Genomic DNA, 19,350 nt, shown 5'->3' with positions numbered 1-19,350 from the left:
TCATTGGCAAGGGCTAAGGAGTGTTTTATGATGATAAGAAACGGAATAGAGCTCGGCGAAGGCTAAATCCAAGAGGAAAAGCTAGTCAGCTTTCCAACAGACACTGGGAGACAGCAGGACAATAACCTAAAACACAAGGCCAAATATACACAAGTTGCTTACCTAGATAACAGTGAATGTTCTTGAGTGGCCTAGTTACAGTTTAGACTTAAATGAGCTTAAATCTATGGCAAGACGTGAAAATGTCTGTCTAGCAATGATCAGCAACCATCTTGATGTTGCACAATCCAGGGTTGAGAAGTGTTTAGACTTACAGCTGGAAAAGCTGCCAAATGTGCTTCCAAAGTATTGACTCGTGTGAATACTTACAGAAATCTTATTTACATATTTCATTTTCATTACATTTGACATTTGTCTTTGTCATTGAGGTATTGAGTGTTGATGACTGAAACTATTTTGAATTCAGGCTATAACACAATGTGGAATAATTCAAGGGGTATGAATATATTCTGAAGGCAATAAAAAAAACAAATGCCCTTTCGAAGATTGATATGATTAAAAAAATATATACATTTGACTAAGTCTGAGTAGCGAGATAGGATGATTCAAAAGCAATCACGCAACATTAAAGATTCAACTTCAAAGATTCACCCGATGTCCATGGTTTTACCAGGTGGAGGTTTCCAGTTTGGAGGAGTCGGTGCGTTCGGCACGTCCAGTAACAGCACGGGGGTGTTTGCTTTCGGAGGGGTACCAGGAGGGTCCCCCGCCTCTTCTGCCACGCCCTCCATGGCACCCCAACCCAGTGCACCTGGAGGTGGCTTTAACTTTATTGGGTGAGTCCAACAGCTCCAACTCCTGAAAAAGGATCGGCCCAAATTCACCCTATGTAAATACAGTGGTATTTATATGCTCTCAGAATTTTTGCTTTCCCTGTTTTAGTGGTTCAGGTGTTAGTCTGAAGTCATTGCATTTAACACATGTAATGTATAATTGTGATGGTGTTGATAATAATTAAATAAAAATAGTTGCCTTTTTGTACCGAACATCTGCAAGTTATTGGATGTGCGCACGCTTAGTTTGAATTGTGTTGATGACGTCTTATCCCCTACTACAGGTCAACAAAGAGCACCACCTTCACTGCAGCCCCTGCAGGACAGAACTCAATCGCTAGACGCAAGATCAAAACAGCTGTCCGGCGTAAGAAGTAAAACATCCATCGGACTAGACTTGACCCTTTAAGCATAGACAGGACTACTTCCTCTGGACAAACACTGAACTACTTAGCATGTAAAGAAGCTCTGGTGAAGCCCCCATTTGGAGATGTATGGGTGATACTCTGATGGGGGGGTGGTAGACCCCAGAGCAACTAGAGAGCGGGACCCTTGTACAGGGCAGGTGTCAGGCTTAAAAAATAAACTGCAAATGAACCTACAGTATGTTGGCGACAACAACACAATCAAGCGAGAAACTTCTGCTTAACAACACCTCCAAATGTTGGCTAGAACATTGTCGTGACTTTTTGTAATTAAAATACAAATGCAAAAACTGAAATTGAAAGTTGACAGTGTAAAAATCGTACTGTTAAGTTGATTAGTATGGGTGATCAGGTTATGAACTGCGAAAGTTGATGCAGAGATTAAGAGCTGTGGAGCGAATTCCAAATGGCACCCTACTCCCTATGTAGTGAACTTTAGTTTAACCTGTGAATTTGAAGCAGTGCACATCATTGGGTCGGGAATAGGGTACTATTTGAGGCGTAGACAGTGTCAATGGCGTGTAAGCTGTATGTACAGTTTTCTGTGTACTGAATGACGCGTGCTTGTTTTCTGTATACAGATTTGAGGTGTGTGTGTAAACTGGACGAAAGTGTTGTGTGGTAGTGGCTGGTTGAGGCTGTCAGACAGTTGTAGGTGAGAAGCTTATGAATGTGTTTAAATGGAGGCAGAGGAGAGTGGGGAAGAGAGGACCGTTACCCCAGCACTGTGGAGATTGGGGCTGGAGACCGACTCCTGAAATATCATCCTTGGGACTTTGTAAATCTGTAGTTCCACATTCGTTCACTGTTCTTACTACTTTTTTAATCCCTTTGTCGCTCCATCTCCTTTATTCTCATGTGCCCTCTTTCTCTTCCCTTTATTCTTATTCACGTTCTCTCCCTTCACCACCTCCTGCCGCTCTCTTAATTGGCCTTTGAACATTATAACCTGTAAATAGTAACTGGCTTTTTTTATCTGTGAAGTTGAATTTGTGCGTTAAACCAACTCTACATTCAGCATTTTGTCATTAGAATTTATTATGTAAATCCCTATATTCAAAGTTGCCTGAAATCCATTAAATAATTAAATGCATATTGGGATCCTTTGAAGACTAAAGGTATATTGGCATTTCTGATCCACTTTTGTTTGGACCAAAACCAGTATTGTACAAAGTATTAGTATATATTTTTATATTGCTTGTTTAAATGGACTAGGGTGACTTTGGATAGTAAAGGTAGTCGATTTAATTTTAAAGCCATGATTGTTACTGGATTAGTAATAAAAATAAGATCCATGGGTAATTGCCGTCAATAAAACTATAATATGTAATTAACATGTTGTGATTTCTTTCCCACAAAATAATAGTAGCCTAGTGGTTAGAGAGCGTTGGGCCAGTAACCGAAAGGTTGCTAGATCGAATCCCCGAACTGACAAGGTGAAAATCTGGTCATTCTGCCCTTGAAGAAGGCAGTTAACCCACTGTAACCCCGGTAGGCATAATTGTAAATAAGAATTTGTTCTTAACTGACTTGCCTATTTAAATAAAGGGTGAATATTAAATAATTTACTTTTATAACATGTCATATACCAGAATTGAGGAAGGAGAACGTGAACAAAAAGTTTAAGTTATGTACGAAAATAGGTTTATTTATTTTTTCCATAGCAGAACATCAAAGGCGCATTAGCCACTTTGTAAAAAATATATATGGTAACAATAGGTCTATCTAACTGAACGAGAACGTTGGGTATATTTTCTCCATAAATATTTACAGATTGATTTTCCTCCTGTTTTCTACTCCACAGTCCCCCGGTATTTCGGCACCACGCCGTTGCGCTGTGGGCAGTACCGGCGCGTGTGAGCTTTGTCTCCGGTGCCGCCACACATAGGACAAATGTAGCTCCTCAGAATGGGGCAGATGACTTTGCTGTCTTTGGATTTCAGTTTGTGGCTCCGGTAGATCTCTGCCGTTTCTCCATTTTGCTTGCAGAAGCCACAGTAATCACCGGAACCCAGGCTGTGGCTCGTGTTGCCTGAAATGCTGCTTGCAGAACTCAGACTCTCAGTCCCGATCGAATTCAGACGAAACCATTGTTGCTCCTGGCGACCGGTCTGGTGGTCTTCTGTGTCCGGCACGTGCTCCTTTAGCTGGGTACAGGTGGTGGCTGTCCGATCTGCGACGTCACAAAGTTTCTCCAGCAGCCTCCCTAGGTTCATATAGTCATGCCACATGTCGAAATAATGCGTTGGGGCGAGGCTGCTCTCAGCCATTAGGTTTCTTTGCATTGTTGAAATCTTTCCGGAAATCATGTACAGGCGTCTGGAACTCGGAAATCATGTACACGCGTCTGGAACTGCATCAATAATGTTTGTGGCCTGGACGCATTCCAGCAATTTATAGTGGCCCGGGGCAAACATTTTAGGAATGTAGCTTGTCTGTCTAGTCGGAGGGGCGGTATGCTTGCGAAGTGTGTTGTCTGTCCCAGGGGACTGCCCCCAGCCAGGTGGTAAACATTGCCACGTGCAGTTATTGTTTTGACAAGTAACCTTTTCAAACAACACTTGAGTAGAGGTTGAGCTGTCTGTCAGAGAATTAAAGGTAATTATGTTTGTTGCCATACTCTCTCTTTATAGTTCTGCAGTGTTTGAACACAGATTTTTAACACTGTGCACCAAACGAGGAAGTTTTTATGCAGATTTTAAATGTATATCTGTAGGACCATTTTTATGCCCATATTGTGTAGCTTAATAGGGTTTTGGTAGAACAGGTAAAATCGGATTTCAGTGGTCCCTTTTGTCAATTCGCATTCATATTCTCCTTAATTCAAAGTTGTATGAACAATAAGGGTAAAACTAACCTGTCTCACGACGGTCTAAACCCAGCTCACGTTCCTTATTAGTGGGTGAACAATCCAATGCTTGGTGAATTCTGCTTCACAATGATAGGAAGAGCCGAGTCTTATGCATTTAAAGCCAACATTGTGTAGAAAATCCTGGCCCACACCCGCTTCAACTGCATTGGTGCTGGAATTCCTGATTATTACAGCAAATGTGTTGATATGTCAGCTATATGAATAGATTGATCAATAAGGCCCTGAGGGTTTAAACTTTAAAGGTCAATGGTTATCTTCTTGATTTGGTTTTGCAGCTGTACATGGAGCCTTATGTCTAGACGGAGGATGACTAGACTGGTCTGGCCAGAAACATAGTATCACATTTAGTCTCCTTAGCGTTTTGACTGCATGCATGCAAACCCTCCTGTGTTCTCCACCAGCTGCATGTGTTCCTTACATTGACACAGTTGACCATGTGCATTGAGAAAAACATGACAATGTTATAAAATCATTGATAGGCGCCAGTACAAATGCAAACATTGTACTCTGTTGTGACCCTGCACCATTCTGTTTTCAACATACAATATGTTTACTGGCTTACTTGGGATGTCAGAAATGGTTTTGTCACAGACTGTATAGTTCCAATGGAGGATTCCAAGTGATTCTGAAGAGTTTTGAAGTTTGCCACATTTCACGTTTTTCTTTGCTTATAAGCTGCTCCACGTTCAAGCTCTTTGCTATATACTTATGTCATTTTTATCATTTTGAATTCATGTGGTAAGTGATTTATTTTGGAAGTGGTTTGATGCATTCTCCTGTTAGTAAAGGCTTAATATAATTTTAGGCACGGACTGTGACATCCTGATGAAAAATAATGTATTTCAAGTGGACATTAAGAAGTGGACATTAAGAAGCCAGTGTTGGTACAAATCGCATAAAAATTACAAACTATTAGCTACAAGTCAATAATTGTTGGTAGAATTTGAAAAATGCAAAAAATTTGAAAAATGCAAGATATTACTGAACAAAATATAAATGCAACATGTAACGTGTGTGTCCCGTGTTTTTATGAGCTGAAATAAGATCCCAGAAATATTCCATATGCACAAAAGATCATTTATCTTCCAATTTTGTGCACAAATGTGTTTACATCCCTGTTAGTCTGCATTTCTCCTTTGCCAAGATTGTCCATCCACCTGACAGGTGTCACATATCAAGAAGCTGTTTAAACAGCATGATCATTACACAGGTGCACCTTGTGCTGGGGACAGGGATACTCTGGAGTGGGAGAAACGGCAGGTGTTCAGATATCCTGATCCTAGCCGTGTTGTTCATTCATCTGCCGTACAGTTTGGACCTGCCTTGTGATCACTTGGCATTTCTGTAAATATTGACACTGTTGTGAAACGTGCTGTAAGCCTGACAGAGACCTAAAGAGTTCTACATAAGAAATCCACATAAGAATTCCACTTAATTCCGTTGTGCAAGGTCTATAAAACAGAAAGTTGAAAAGGATAGTCATGTAAAACAATATTTTCTTGTGCTTAGTAGCCTTAGTGATGCTAATGATATAAGTTGACTGATCTTTGAACTGTCCCCAGGTGACGGACACTGGTGGGCCTGGTCAAGGAGATGGGTCATGAACTCTGAGCAACAGCTGGCCCACACCCAGCTGGACGTCCTGGCCCAACGGGCCAACTACGAGCTCTGCATGGACTAGGTCTGTCTTTCCTGCCTGTCTGTCCTTGTCTAGCCTGCTAGTCAGCCTGCCTGTCTGTCTTGTCTGTATGTCACTTGCCTTCTCTCATCCTTTTATAGTTTCATGGTAACAATACAATGTTAATTGTTGTCAGTATGTATGTGTGGCTGCCCTGACCCAGTGCTTCTACCCCTCCAGCTCCACATTGGTTTTCTGCAGGAGACCAAGAACCTGAGAAGAAACTACTCCTCTTTGTGAGTTATCCCTCGACAGTAGTGAAGACGACAAATTAGTCTGCTAAAAGGTACCTCCTCTGGAACTAACAGTGACTGTTCTATGAGAGCAACACCACACACACCTCAATATCGCCTCCTTGTGGTTGTGGGTATGAAAGACTATCAAGATTTTCTTTTGTCTTGATAAAAGTTGACTTGACTACATCAACATAGCTATTGAGCATTTAAGTGTGTTATCTGCAACCTGACATACAGGAAAACTCTGGAGGCCATGCATATGAGGCTAAGAGCCATGCGTTGGACATCGACAGGAGGTTTGTCTGCGTCTCCTGCCCGTGTGGAACCACCATTGTCACTTCCAACGCAGGAACTCCATGTTCTGCTTTCTCCTCCTAGAGCATATATTAAATATTTTTATTTCATAAAATTATTTTTTTCTTGTATGTGTGATTTTAAATTTCATGTAAAGTAATTGGTTGGAGTCAACCTGCTTGCAGGGTCCCCTACGAAGACTAATAACGACTTGGAAGGGGATTTATATTAAGGACAATAGATTGGCTGTTGTTTTGCAGTGACCCTGACACCTACTGGCCTTAAACCGGGTCAGATGTATTGTAGCAACGTGCCATGGTAACGCACCATGGCGACATGGGTCGCGCTCTCTTGGAAAGTGTGAAGGAACCCGACTGCTTGAGAGGGTTCTTATGTGTCAATATCCCGCGAAATTCTCAAACTGGAGAACATCTGTAGCCGAAAACCTTATTTTTAGAAGTAGATATGGGATGCGGCAGCTCAAGAATCGTGGTAGGCTACCTCCATTGAGTCGCAGGCTATCCTTTCATCCGCTGTCACGATTCTTCTAAAATCAACCAAACTATTCGGCTACCATTGAACAATGCAGATTACATGCCTTTTAATGCTTGATCTAATATAGTAATAGGCAACATTTTATACTGAAAAAAATATAAATGCAACATGTAAAGTGTTGGTTTCATGAGCTGAAATAAAACATCCCAGAAATGTTCCATATGCCAAAAAGCGTATTCCTCTCAAATTTTGTGCACAAATTTGCTTACATCCCTGTTAGTGAGCATTTGTTCTTTGCCAAGATAATCCATCCACTTGACAGGTGTGACAGATCAAAAATCAGGTGCACCTTGTGCTGGGGACAATAAAAGGCCACTCTAAAATGTGCAGTTTTGTTACACAACACAATGCCACAGATGTCTCAATTTTTGAGGGAATGTGCAATTGGCATGCTGACTGCAATAATGTCTACCAAAGCTGTTGCCAGATCATTTAATATTAAATTTCTCTACCATAATCTGCCTCCAATTTCGTTTTTAAAGAATTTGGCAGTACCTCCAACCGGCCTCACAACCGCAGATCACATGTAACCAGACCAGCCCAGGACCTCCACATTTGGCTTCTTCACCTGCAGGATCGTCTTAGACCAGCCACCCGGACAGCTGAGGAAACTGAGGAATATTTCTGTTTGTAATAAAGCCCTTTAGTGGGGAAAAACTTATTCGGATTGGCTGGGCCTGGCTCTCCAGTGGGTTGGCCTATTCCCTCCCTGGCACACCCATGGCTGCGCCACTAACCAGTCATGTGAAGTCCAGAGATTAGGGCCTATTTAAATTGACTGATTTCCTTATATGAACTGTAACTCAGTTAAATCGTTAATTGTTGCATGTTGTTATTTTTGTTCAGTGTATATTTTTATGCACATTTAGGACATTGCCACTGTGTATTTAACTCATATAAGTGACTTTGTAATTTCTCCCAACCGGATGACACAGGGAGTAGACATAGTAGGGGCGACTCTGCAGTGTCAAAGTTCACCACAGACACTGGAGAGGTCCCCACCTTACCAAGGGCTGTACCCAGGAAACTACCACCACTAGTGTGTGTGTGTGTGTGTGTGTGTGTGTGTGTAAAAGAGAGAGAGTGTATGCTTGTCAGAGACCTTGTGTGTTTCCCACTCCTAGCCCACATCCCTAGCCTGGTTCATGAGAGTGGTGAGAGACCCAGGTCCAGTGAAATTCTGGAGCAGCTACTTAGCCAAGGCATCATACCTGCCCAGCCCAGGGAGTGGGCCAGCGGGGAGGCATACAACATGGTGGGTACCGGCCAGGGCTACTGGTGGGGCACAGCAAAGTGTAGCCTTTTGTAGCCTCAGACCTTTATAGTGGTGTCAGAATCAAACACACACTCCTGCTAGTGGCGGTAGTTTCCTGGGTACAGCCCCCAGTAAAGTGGGGACCTTCAATGAGAGTTGTTTTCCCTTTCAGGTCAAAGATGGGGAGCTGAAGGTGAGCCCGAGGATTAAGTCAGCTGGTGTCCGTGGCCCAGACACTGCAGGGAAAACTGGAGAGAGGGACGTAGTCACCCCTGTGGAGGTCCTCCAGGCCTCTGAGACCACACCCAGCCCGACAGGGATCCAGCAGGACCCCCCGGATACCGACCCAATCAGACCCAAGGAGTAGGGGATGAAGGGAGTGGAGGGGTCAGGGAGAGTGGAAGTGGGGTCAGTGGGCAGCTTCTCTTAACCTCTCTGGAGATGGAAAAATGACTCCATGTTTCAACAGACTGAGCAAACTGTGGAGATGTTCTCGTACCTGCCTGGGACCATCTTATGTATTAGAGCCTAGTGTGTCTGAGAACGGAAGGATGGATAAAATGAGGGAAGTAGAAAATGGAACAGGGGTGAAGTACTAGGAAGAGAAAATGAGCAAAGGGGAATGAGAGGAAGAGGGTCATTATTATAATAACAATATTGTAAATTAACCAAAAAATAAATCATGAGATTTATTTTCCATTCATTTATAAAGGTTAAGGGATTTCCCCCCCTACTTAATGTCGCCATGATGAACGTTGAATTGAAAGCTGTTAACACAAGATGGCGCTGTTTCCATGGAATTTAAGTACTCTAAAGCACTGTTCAGTATCGCAAATTTACAGGTTTTTGGTGTCACACATAGTGCCTTGCTTTCGGCCCCCTTGAACTTTGCGACCTTTTGCCACATTTCAGGCTTCAAACATAAAGATATAACTGTATTTTTTTGTGAAGAATTAATAACAAGTGGGACACAATCATGAAGTGGAATGACAATTATTGGATATTTCAAACTTTTTTAACAAATCAAAAACTGAAAAATTGGGCGTGCAAAATTATTCAGCCCCCTTAAGTTAATACTTTGTAGCGCCACCTTTTGCTGCGATTACAGCTGTAAGTCGCTTGGGGTATGTCTCTATCAGTTTTGCACATCGAGAGACTGACATTTTTTCCCATTCCTCCTTGCAAAACAGCTCGAGCTCAGTGAGGTTGGATGGAGAGCATTTGTGAACAGCAGTTTTCAGTTCTTTCCACAGATTCTCGATTGTATTCAGGTCTGGACTTTGACTTATCCAGGTGTTAGAATGGCCATGTTTATTTTTGAACCATTCCATTGTAGATTTTGCTTTATGTTTTGGATCATTGTCTTGTTGGAAGACAAATCTCCGTCCCAGTCTCAGATCTTTTGCAGACTCCATCAGGTTTTCTTCCAGAATGGTCCTGTATTTGGCTCCATCCATCTTCCCATCAATTTTAACCATCTTCCCTGTCCCTGCTGAAGAAAAGCAGGCCCGAACCATGATGCTGCCACCACCATGTTTGACAGTGGGGATGGTGTGTTCAGGGTGTTGCTTTTACGCCAAACATAACGTTTTGCATTGTTGCCAAAAAGTTACATTTTGGTTTCATCTGACCAGAGCACCTTCTTCCACATGTTTGGTGTGTCTCCCAGGTGGCTTGTGGCAAACTTTAAACAACACTTTTTATGGATATCTTTAAGAAATGGCTTTCTTCTTGCCACTCTTCCATAAAGGCCAGATTTGTGCAATATACGACTGATTGTTGTCCTATGGACAGAGTGTCCCACCTCAGCTGTAGATCTCTGCAGTTCATCCAGAGTGATCATGGGCCTCTTGGCTGTATCTCTGATCAGTCTTCTCCTTGTATGAGCTGAAAGTTTAGAGGGACGGCCAGGTCTTGGTAGATTTGCAGTGGTCTGATACTCCTCCCATTTCAATATTATCGCTTGCACAGTGCTCCTTGGGATGTTTAAAGCTTGGGAAATATTTTTGTATCCAAATCCGGCTTTAAACTTCTTCACAACAGTATCTCGGACCTGCCTGGTGTGTTCTTTGTTCTTCATGATGCTCTCTGCGCTTTTAACGGACCTCTGAGACTATCACAGTGCAGGTGCATTTATACGGAGACTTGATTACACACAGGTGGATTGTATTTATCATCATTAGTCATTTAGGTCAACCTTGGATCATTCAGAGATCCTCACTGAACTTCTGGAGAGAGTTTGCTGCACTGAAAGTAAAGGGGCTGAATAATTTTGCACGCCCAATTTTTCAGTTTTTGATTTGTTAAAAAAGTTTGAAATATCCAATAAATGTCGTTCCACTTCATGATTGTGTCCCACTTGTTGTTGATTCTTCACAAAAATATACAGTTTTATATCTTTATGTTTGAAGCCTGAAATGTGGCAAAAGGTCGCAAAGTTCAAGGGGGCCGAATACTTTCGCAAGGCACTGTACCAGTCAAAAGTTTTAGAACACCTACTCATTCAAGTTTTTTCTTCTTTTTTTTCTGAATTGTAGAATAATAGTGAAGACATCAACACTATGAAATAACACATGGATTCATGAAATAACCCAAAAAGTGTTAAACAAACATTTGAGTTTCTTCAAATAGCCACCCTTTGCCTTGATGACAGCTTTGCGCACTCTCGGCATTCTCTCAACCAGCTTCACCTGGAATGCTATTCCAACAGTATTGAATGAGTTCCCATATATGCTGAGCACTTGTTGGCTGCTTTTCTTTCACTCTGCGGTCCGACTCATCCCAAACCATCTCAATTGGAATGAAGTCGAGTGATTGTGGAGGCCAGGTCATCTGATGCAGCACTCCATCACTCTCCTTCTTGGTCAAATAGCCCTTACACAGCCTGGAGGTGTGTTGGGTCATTGTCCTGTTGAAAAACAAATGATAGTCCCACGTAGGCCAAACCAGATGGGATGGCGTATCACTGCAGAATGCTGTGGTAGCCATGCTGGTTTAGTCTACTTTGAATTCTAAATAAATCACAGACAGTGTCACCAGCAAGGCACCATCGCACCACCTCCATGCTTTGTGGTGGGAAATACACATGCGGAGATCATCTGTTCACCCACACCGCATCTCACAAAGACACGACGGTTGGGACCAAAAATTGCACATTTGGACTCCAGAACGAAGGACACATTTCCACCAGTCTAATGTGTTATTGCTCGTGTTTCTTGGCCCAAGCAATTATCTTCTTATTATTGCTGTCCTTTAGTAGTGGTATCTTTGCAGTAATTCCACCATGAAGGCCTGATTCACGCAGTCTCCTCTGAACAGTTGATGTTGGGATGTCTGTTACTTGTACTCTGAAGCAGTTATTTGGGCTGCAATTTCTGAGGCTGGTAACTCTAATGAACTTATCCTCTGTAGCAGAGGTAACTCTGGGTCTTCTATTCCTGTGGCGGTTCTTATGAGAGCCAGTTTCATCATAGCGCTCGATGGTTTTTGCGACTGCACTTGAAGAAATTTCGAAGTTCTTGAAATTTTGTGTATTGACTGACCTTCATGTCTTAGACCTCTTTGGGCTCGGGGGCAGTATTCGGAAGTTCGGATGACTGACGTGCCCAAAGTAAACTGCCTGTTACTCAGGCCCAGAAGCTAGGATATGCATATAATTGGTACCATTGGATAGAAAACACTCCGAAGTTTCTAAAACTGTTAAAATAATGTCTGAGTATAACAGAACTGATATGGCAGGTGAAAACCCGAGGAGAATCCATCCGGAATTTTAAAAAATTGAGGTCACAGGCCATTTCAATGCTTGTCTATGGGATATTCAAAGGAATTCCTCCCAGATTGCAGTTCCTATGGCTTCCACTAGATGTCAACAGTCTTTTGAAAAGGTTTCAGGATTTTTTGGGGGAAAAATGAGCAAATAGTTCTAGTTTTTCAAGGTGTCTCTCATTAGGAAGCTATCATCTACAAAATAGCTTCCAACACTCTACTCAGCAAACTGGATGCAGTTTATCACAGTGCCATCCGTTTTGTCACTAAAGCACCTTATACCACCCACCACTGCGACCTGTATGCTCTAGTCGGCTGGCCCTCGCTACATATTCGTCGCCAGACCCACTGGCTCCAGGTCATCTACAAGTCCATGCTAGGTAAAGCTCCGCCTTATCTCAGTTCACTGGTCACGATGGCAACACCCACCCGTAGCATGCGCTCCAGCAGGTGTATCTCACTGATCATCCCTAAAGCCAATACCTCATTTGCAAAAATCGCTGAAGTTGGAGACTTTTATCTCCCTCACCAACTTCAAACATCTGCTATCTTTATTTACTTTTCTGCACATTTGCACACCAATATCTCTACCTGTACATGACCATCTGATCATTTATCACTCCAGTGTTAATCTGCAAAATTGTAATTATTCGCCTACCTCCTCATGCCTTTTGCACACAATGTATATAGACTCTCTTTTTTCTACTGTGTTATTGACTTGTTAATTGTTTACTCCATGTGTAACTCTGTGTTGTCTGTTCACACTGCTATGCTTTATCTTGGCCAGGTCGCAGTTGCAAATGAGAACTTGTTCTCAACCAGCCTACCTGGTTAAATAAAGGTGAAATAAAAAATATTTAAAAAGGACTGTAGTCTTGTGGTGCACGTGGATGAGGCTGCACACTTTGTTATTTGTCTCTGGTAATTGAACATACTTCATTCCCTCTTAAATTGTATAGTTTATTTACATATTAGAGTACCTGAAGATTGATTACAAACGTTGTTTGACTTACCGTTAACTTTTGGGATTCCTTTGTCTGCATATGGAACGGTGGATTACTAAATCAAACGCACCGACTAAACGGACTTCTTTGAGATATTAAGAAGGACTTTATCGAACAAATCAACCATTTGTTGTGTAGCTGGGACCCTTGGGATTGCAAGCAGAGGAAGATCTTCAAAGGTAAGGGATTTATTTTATCGCTATCTCTGATTTTTGTGACTCTATTGGTTTGAAAAATGTTTTTAATTCTGGTGTATGCGGGGCGCTGTCCTCAGATAATCGCATGGTATGCTTTGCCGTAATGCCTTTTTGAAATCTGATAACGCGGATAACGTTGGATTAACAAGAAGTTAAGCTTTTAAACAATGCAAGACACTTGTATTTTCATGAATGTTTAGTATTACGATTTTTGTATTTTGAATTTCGCACTCTGCAATTTCACCGGATGTTGTCGAGGTGTGATGCTAGCTTCCCACCTAGCCCAAAGAGGTTTTAAAGTAATTTCTCTTTGCTTATTTGAGCTGTTCTTGCCATAATATGGACTTGGTATTTTTACCAAATTGGGATATCTTGGCTCAAACGCTTAAGAAGGAAAGAAATTCCACAAATGAACTTTTAACAAGGCACACCTGTGAACTGAAATGCATTCCGGGTGACTACCTCATGAAGCGGTTGAGAGAATGCCAAGAGTCAAGGCAAAGGGTGGCTATTTGAAGAATCTGAAATATAAAATTATTTTGGATTTGTTTAACACTTTTTTGGTTACTAAATGATTCCGTATGTGTTATATAATAGTTTTAATGTTTTCACTATTCTACCATGTAGAAAATAGTAAAAATAAAGAAAAACCCTTGAATGAGTAGGTGTTCTAAAACTTTTGACCGGCAGTGTATGTAAGAGTGTATTGGTGTTTCCAGTAGGGTGTCTAAAAAGTCGGAGTCATTACTTTTAATGCTCATTATGAGACAGTCACTAAATTGGCATGTAAGGTGTGGTGGTACGATGCATCAGGCAGTCACATTCAATGTTTACATTTTATCTGTTCTTATGTAAATAAAAATGTTGTAATATGTTGTGTGTCACTTTGAATTTCAAGTCCCCCAGCTCTTTCTTGCTCTCTCTAAGATTGTAAATATGAGAGAGAGAAATAGGTGTGTTTGATTGAGGACAACCGTGGTTTGACTGTGTGTAGAATTCAGCTATTCTCAAATGACCCATGACCTTTGGGCTTTATATACTTGACAGGTGTGCTGTGTTTTTCAACTGGTGAAAAATAATTTGTGTAAATTACATTTTTATTTAACCAGGCAAGTCCGTTAAGAACAAATTCTTATTTACACTGACAGCCTAGGAACAGTGGGTTAACTGCCTTGTTCGGGGGCAGAACGACAGATTTTGTACCTTGTCAGCTTGGGGATTTGATCAAGCAACCTTTCGGTTACTGGCCCAACGAGGCTACCTGCCGCGTTAAGATCATCTTAATTACATTGAAACTAAATTGGCCAATGATGATCTTAGTGCTACGATGCTTTTGTGAAACCCAGCCTACTGTAATCAGTTACGTTACCAGCAAAAAATATTGTAATCATTACGGATACATGTGATTAAGTAAATGATTACTTCTTGAATTACTTTTCAATTTAGAAAGGATGTTTGCGAAATAATACATCTGGACCACTTTCTGTTTCCTCAATGACATTCAGCATTGAAAAAAGACTCAAGTTTAAGTTTGTTCCACCTGAGCGAGTTTGACCAGAAGTCAGAGACAACTATGATAACATTAAATTTGTTTGATGGATCTTTTTTTCTCTTCTTCCAATGCCTCTTAAGGGGAAAGTAATCAGATTACTTTACTGAGTTTGGGTAATCCAAAGGTTACATTACTGATTACAATTTTGTACAGGTAACTAGTAACTGTAACAGATTACATTTAGAAAGTAACCTACCCAACCCTACACAGCAGGTTAAGTATTTAACAGTTTTCTAATATTGCTTTTCAATTTTCCAAACATGACCAATGACCATCCCCATAGCGCTTAATCAAGTGGGTTGCCCATCATGATACTGCACTTTAAGTAGAATGCTGAATAAAATGTGTAATGGAATTCCCAAATGTTATTTATACGGAAGAAAAATGTAAACGCAACATGTAAAGTGCTGGTCCCATGTTTCATGAGCTGAAATAAAAGATCCCAGAAATGTTCCATACGCAAAGAAAGCATATTTCTCTCAAATGTTCATAAATGTATTTACATCCCTGTTAGTGAGCATTTCTCCTTTGCCAAGATAATCCATCCACCTGACAGATGTGGCATATCAAGAAGCTGATTAAAAAGCATGATTTTAAAGTCCACTCTTAAATGTGCAGTTGTCACACAACACAATGCTACAGATGTCTCGAGTTTTGAGGGAACCACCAGAGCTGTTCCCAGATAATTTAATGTTAATTTCTCTACCATAAACTGCTTTCCAATGCCGTTTTAGATCATTTGGCAGTACTTACAACCAGCCACACAACTGCAGTCCACTTGTAACCACGCCAGCCTAGGACCTCCACATCCGGCTTCGGGATCGTTTGAGATCAGACACCCGGGCAGCTGATGAAACTGTGAGTGTGGGTTTGCACAAACAAACAATTTCTGCGTTAACTGTCACAAATCATCTCAGGGAAGTTAATCTGTGTGCTCATCATCCTCACCAGGTTCTTGGCCTGGCTGCAGTTCGACTTCGTAACTGACTTCAGTGGGCAAATGCTCACCTTTGATGGCCACTGGCATGCTGGAGAAGTGTGCTCTTCACAAATTAATCCGTTCAAACTGTACTGTGTGTGTATGACGTTGTGTGGGCAAGCGCTTTGCTGATGTCATTGTTGTGAAGAGTGCCCCATGGTGGTGGTGGGGTTATGGTATGGTGTTTGCTGATGTCAGCGTTGTGAACAGAGTGCCCCATGGTGGTGGTGGGGTTATGGTATGGGCAGGAGTAAACTACTGACAACGAACACAAATGCATTTTATCAATGACAATTTGAATGCACAGAGATACTGTGATGAGATTCTGAGGCCCATTGTCGTGCCATTCATTCGCACCATCACCTCAGAGTGTCTGCTAAATGACTTAAATGTAAATGTAAATGTCGCACGGATCTGTAAACAATTCCTGGAAGCTGAAAATGTCCCAGTTCTTCCATGGCCTGCATACTCACCAGACAAGTAATCCATTGAGAATATTTGGGATGCTTTGGATCGATGTGTACGATAGCGTGTTCCAGTTCCTGCCAATATCCAGCAATTTTGCACAGCTATTGAAGAGGAGTTGGGCAACATTCCACAGTCAACAGCCGGATCACATAGAGTTGAAGGAGATGTGTCACACTGCATGAGGCAAATGGTTGTCAAGCCAGATACTGAATGGTTTTCTCATCCACGCCCCTACCCTTTACCTTTTTTAAGGTATCTGTTAAGGTATTTCCAGTCGTAAAATCCATAGATTAGGGCCTAATGAATGTATTTTATTGACTGATTTCCTTATTAACTGTAACTCACAAATCTTTAAAATTGTTGCATGTTGTGTTTATATATTCTTTCAGTTTAAGCTACATTAAGCTACATTAAGCAGCCTACATCCATCATTCATAATAGGACCTGTATCTACACTGAGTGTACAAAACATTAGGAACACCGACTCTTTCAATGACAGACTGACCAGGTGAATCCAGGTAAACACTATGATCCCTTACTGATGTCACCTGTTAAATTAGATCAAGGAGAGGACACAGGTTAATGAAGGATTTTTAAGCCTAGAGTCAACTGAGACATAGATTGTGTGTGTGCCATGTAGAGGGTGAATGGGCAAGACAAAATATTGAAGTGCCTTTGAATGGGGTATGGTAGTAGGTGCCAGGCGCACTGGTTTGAGTGTGTCAAGAACGGCAACGCTGCTGAGTTTTTCACACGAATGGTCCACCACCCAAAGGATATCCAGCCGTAGGAAGCGTTGGAGTCAACATGGGCCAACATTCCTGTCGAACGCTTTCCACACCTTCTAGAGTCCATGCCCCAACGAACTGATGCTCTTCTGAGGACACAAGGGGGTGCAACTCAATATTAGGAAGGTGTTTCTAATGTTTTGTACACTCTGTGTGTATGTAGGCCTATGTATTACATTTTTCTGGGTCTATTTGGCACACTCCCAAACGTATAGCCTAGGTTTATGATATAGGCCTATAAACACAGAGATATGCACATAAGGGATTAAGGACAACCTATTGATGAGGATTTACCAGAGACCCTGTACGTTTTCTTAGTCAACATGTAAGGGGATTCTGATCAGTCAGCATGCTGCACAGAACTGAGACAAAAAGGGGACTCAACAGATAGCGTCTCCATTGTGTGGCCGCTGAAACCCGAAACTGACCCTACGGCGGCTCCGCTCCGGGCTGTAAAGGGCGTGTGGGCATAAATGAATAAAATAGTGAGTGATCCACACAGAGACACCGCAAAGTCGCTCTATCAGGTTGGTGCCCGTAATAGTGACCAAGGAGATGGCTATGGTATTTTTGGGACTGGAGAGTCCATTGGCAATTCACGCTATTACGTTCAGGTAGTGGAGGAGGTGACAAGTCCGAGAACAAAATGACAGCTGGCCAGTCACATCACATTTGGCAACTTATCATATTACAGTACAAGCAACCGGACACATACCAGTATTAGGGCCGATGTAGGCCGCGTGTCTCCATGGCTGACTTAGTCCATGAAGGTGGAACCATATAAATGATTTAAGACAGAATTCCGTATCAGATGTCTCCGTATAAATTACAGGAAAATACAACTATCCGTCTTAGACCAGTTGTTGTGGAAAGCAGGAGAGGCTCATAATTGTATATATTCATTCATGAAAAACTGATTGAAATACAGAGGTCTGCTCCATGATTTCCGACCGAGATAAAAATCAACAGTTTATGTTTTATTATCCTTGTCATTATCATTAGGCCTATCGTTAGGCTATGTTTTATTATCCTTGATATGTTTTATTAAAATTAGGCCATCGTTAGGCTATGTTTTATTATCCTTGTCATTATCATTAGGCCTATCGTTAGGCTATGTTTTATTATCCTTGTCATTATCATTAGGCCTATCGTTAGGCTATGTTTTATTATCCTTGTCATTATCATTAGGCCTATCGTTAGGCTATGTTTTATTATCCTTGTCATTATCATTAGGCCTATCGTTAGGCTATGTTTTATTATCCTTGTCATTATCATTAGGCCTATCGTTAGGCTATGTTTTATTATCCTTGTCATTATCATTAGGCCTATCGTTAGGCTATGTTTTATTATCCTTGTCATTATCATTAGGCCTATCGTTAGGCTATGTTTTATTATCCTTGTCATTATCATTAGGCCTATCGTTAGGCTATGTTTTATTATCCTTGTCATTATCATTAGGCCTATCGTTAGGCTATGTTTTATTATCCTTGTCATTATCATTAGGCCTATCGTTAGGCTATGTTTTATTATAGGCCTTGTCATTATCATTAGGCCTATCGTTAGGCTATGTTTTATTATCCTTGTAGGCTATGTTTTATTATCACTTGTCATTATCATTAGGCCTATGTTTTATTATCCTTGTCATTATCATTAGGCCTATCGTTAGGCTATGTTTTATTATCCTTGTCATTATCATTAGGCCTATCGTTAGGCTATGTTTTATTATCCTTGTCATTATCATTAGGCCTATCGTTAGGCTATGTTTTATTATCCTTGTCATTATCATTAGGCCTATCGTTAGGCTATGTTTTATTATCCTTGTTTATCATTTATCCTATGTTTTATTATCCTTGTCATTATCATTAGGCCTATCGTTAGGCTATGTTTTATTATCCTTGTCATTATCATTAGGCCTATCGTTAGGCTATGTTTTATTATCCTTGTCTATGTTTTATTATCCTTTATCATTAGGCCTATCGTTAGGCTATGTTTTATTATCCTTGTCATTATCATTAGGCCTATCGTTAGGCTATGTTTTATTATCCTTGTCATTATCATTAGGCCTATCGTTAGGCTATGTTTTATTTACATGCCCTTCAAGACCCACACGTGGACTTTCATCTGACCTCAAGGCACTCCGGTACTAAAATACACAATGTAACCTTTTCGTATGATTTATAACCACACGCTTAAGCATGAAACGTTTTTTCTGAATATATGATCTTGAATCGACAGTGCAAAGCGTGCGCAATTGCTTCGGCCGCGTCTTTACGCACGCACAGATCTTCCATGAAAGGCAGGTTATCTTAAACAGCCTACGATCCATCAACACTCGGTTGTAATTCACTCCTAAACGCGTTTTACCATAGTTCAGTCATCAGTATCCTCATATGAGAGACATCAGGGGACCAGAAAACTGTAAATTGCTGTCCCGACCCATTGTCCTATA

General features: G+C 41.3%; 2 protein-coding genes across 3 annotated transcripts in view; one reads left to right on the top strand and one right to left on the bottom strand.

Annotated features, from left to right (window-relative positions):
- LOC124012630 (nuclear pore complex protein Nup153-like) overlaps positions 1-2,588 on the top strand; it is a 28,902-nt gene extending 26,314 nt beyond the window's left edge. For both annotated transcript variants that reach the window (XM_046326467.1, XM_046326466.1), the window contains exons 20-21: positions 674-836; positions 1,118-2,588. In XM_046326467.1, the coding sequence (XP_046182423.1) occupies positions 674-836; positions 1,118-1,211 (257 nt within the window). In that variant the 3' untranslated portion in view covers positions 1,212-2,588. The remainder of the gene's footprint in view (positions 1-673; positions 837-1,117) is intronic.
- A 297-nt stretch (positions 2,589-2,885) lies between these two features.
- nanos2 (nanos homolog 2) lies at positions 2,886-3,677 on the bottom strand. The gene has a single exon (XM_046327645.1). The coding sequence runs from the start codon at positions 3,565-3,567 to the stop codon at positions 3,052-3,054; it is 516 nt and encodes a 171-aa protein (XP_046183601.1). The 5' UTR covers positions 3,568-3,677; the 3' UTR covers positions 2,886-3,051.
- Positions 3,678-19,350: the final 15,673 nt, after the last annotated feature.

This window comes from Oncorhynchus gorbuscha, linkage group LG24 (genome assembly GCF_021184085.1).
Source record: "Oncorhynchus gorbuscha isolate QuinsamMale2020 ecotype Even-year linkage group LG24, OgorEven_v1.0, whole genome shotgun sequence".
Taxonomy (NCBI): Eukaryota; Metazoa; Chordata; class Actinopteri; order Salmoniformes; family Salmonidae; genus Oncorhynchus; species Oncorhynchus gorbuscha.
Note: the sequence above shows the minus strand (reverse complement) of the source record. Positions and strands in the feature narration are given on the sequence as shown.

Bases quoted from the DNA above. Each gene is read 5' to 3' on its own strand.
- nanos2 (XM_046327645.1), bottom strand. From the start codon at position 3,567: ATGATTTCCGGAAAGATTTCAACAATGCAAAGAAACCTAATGGCTGAG.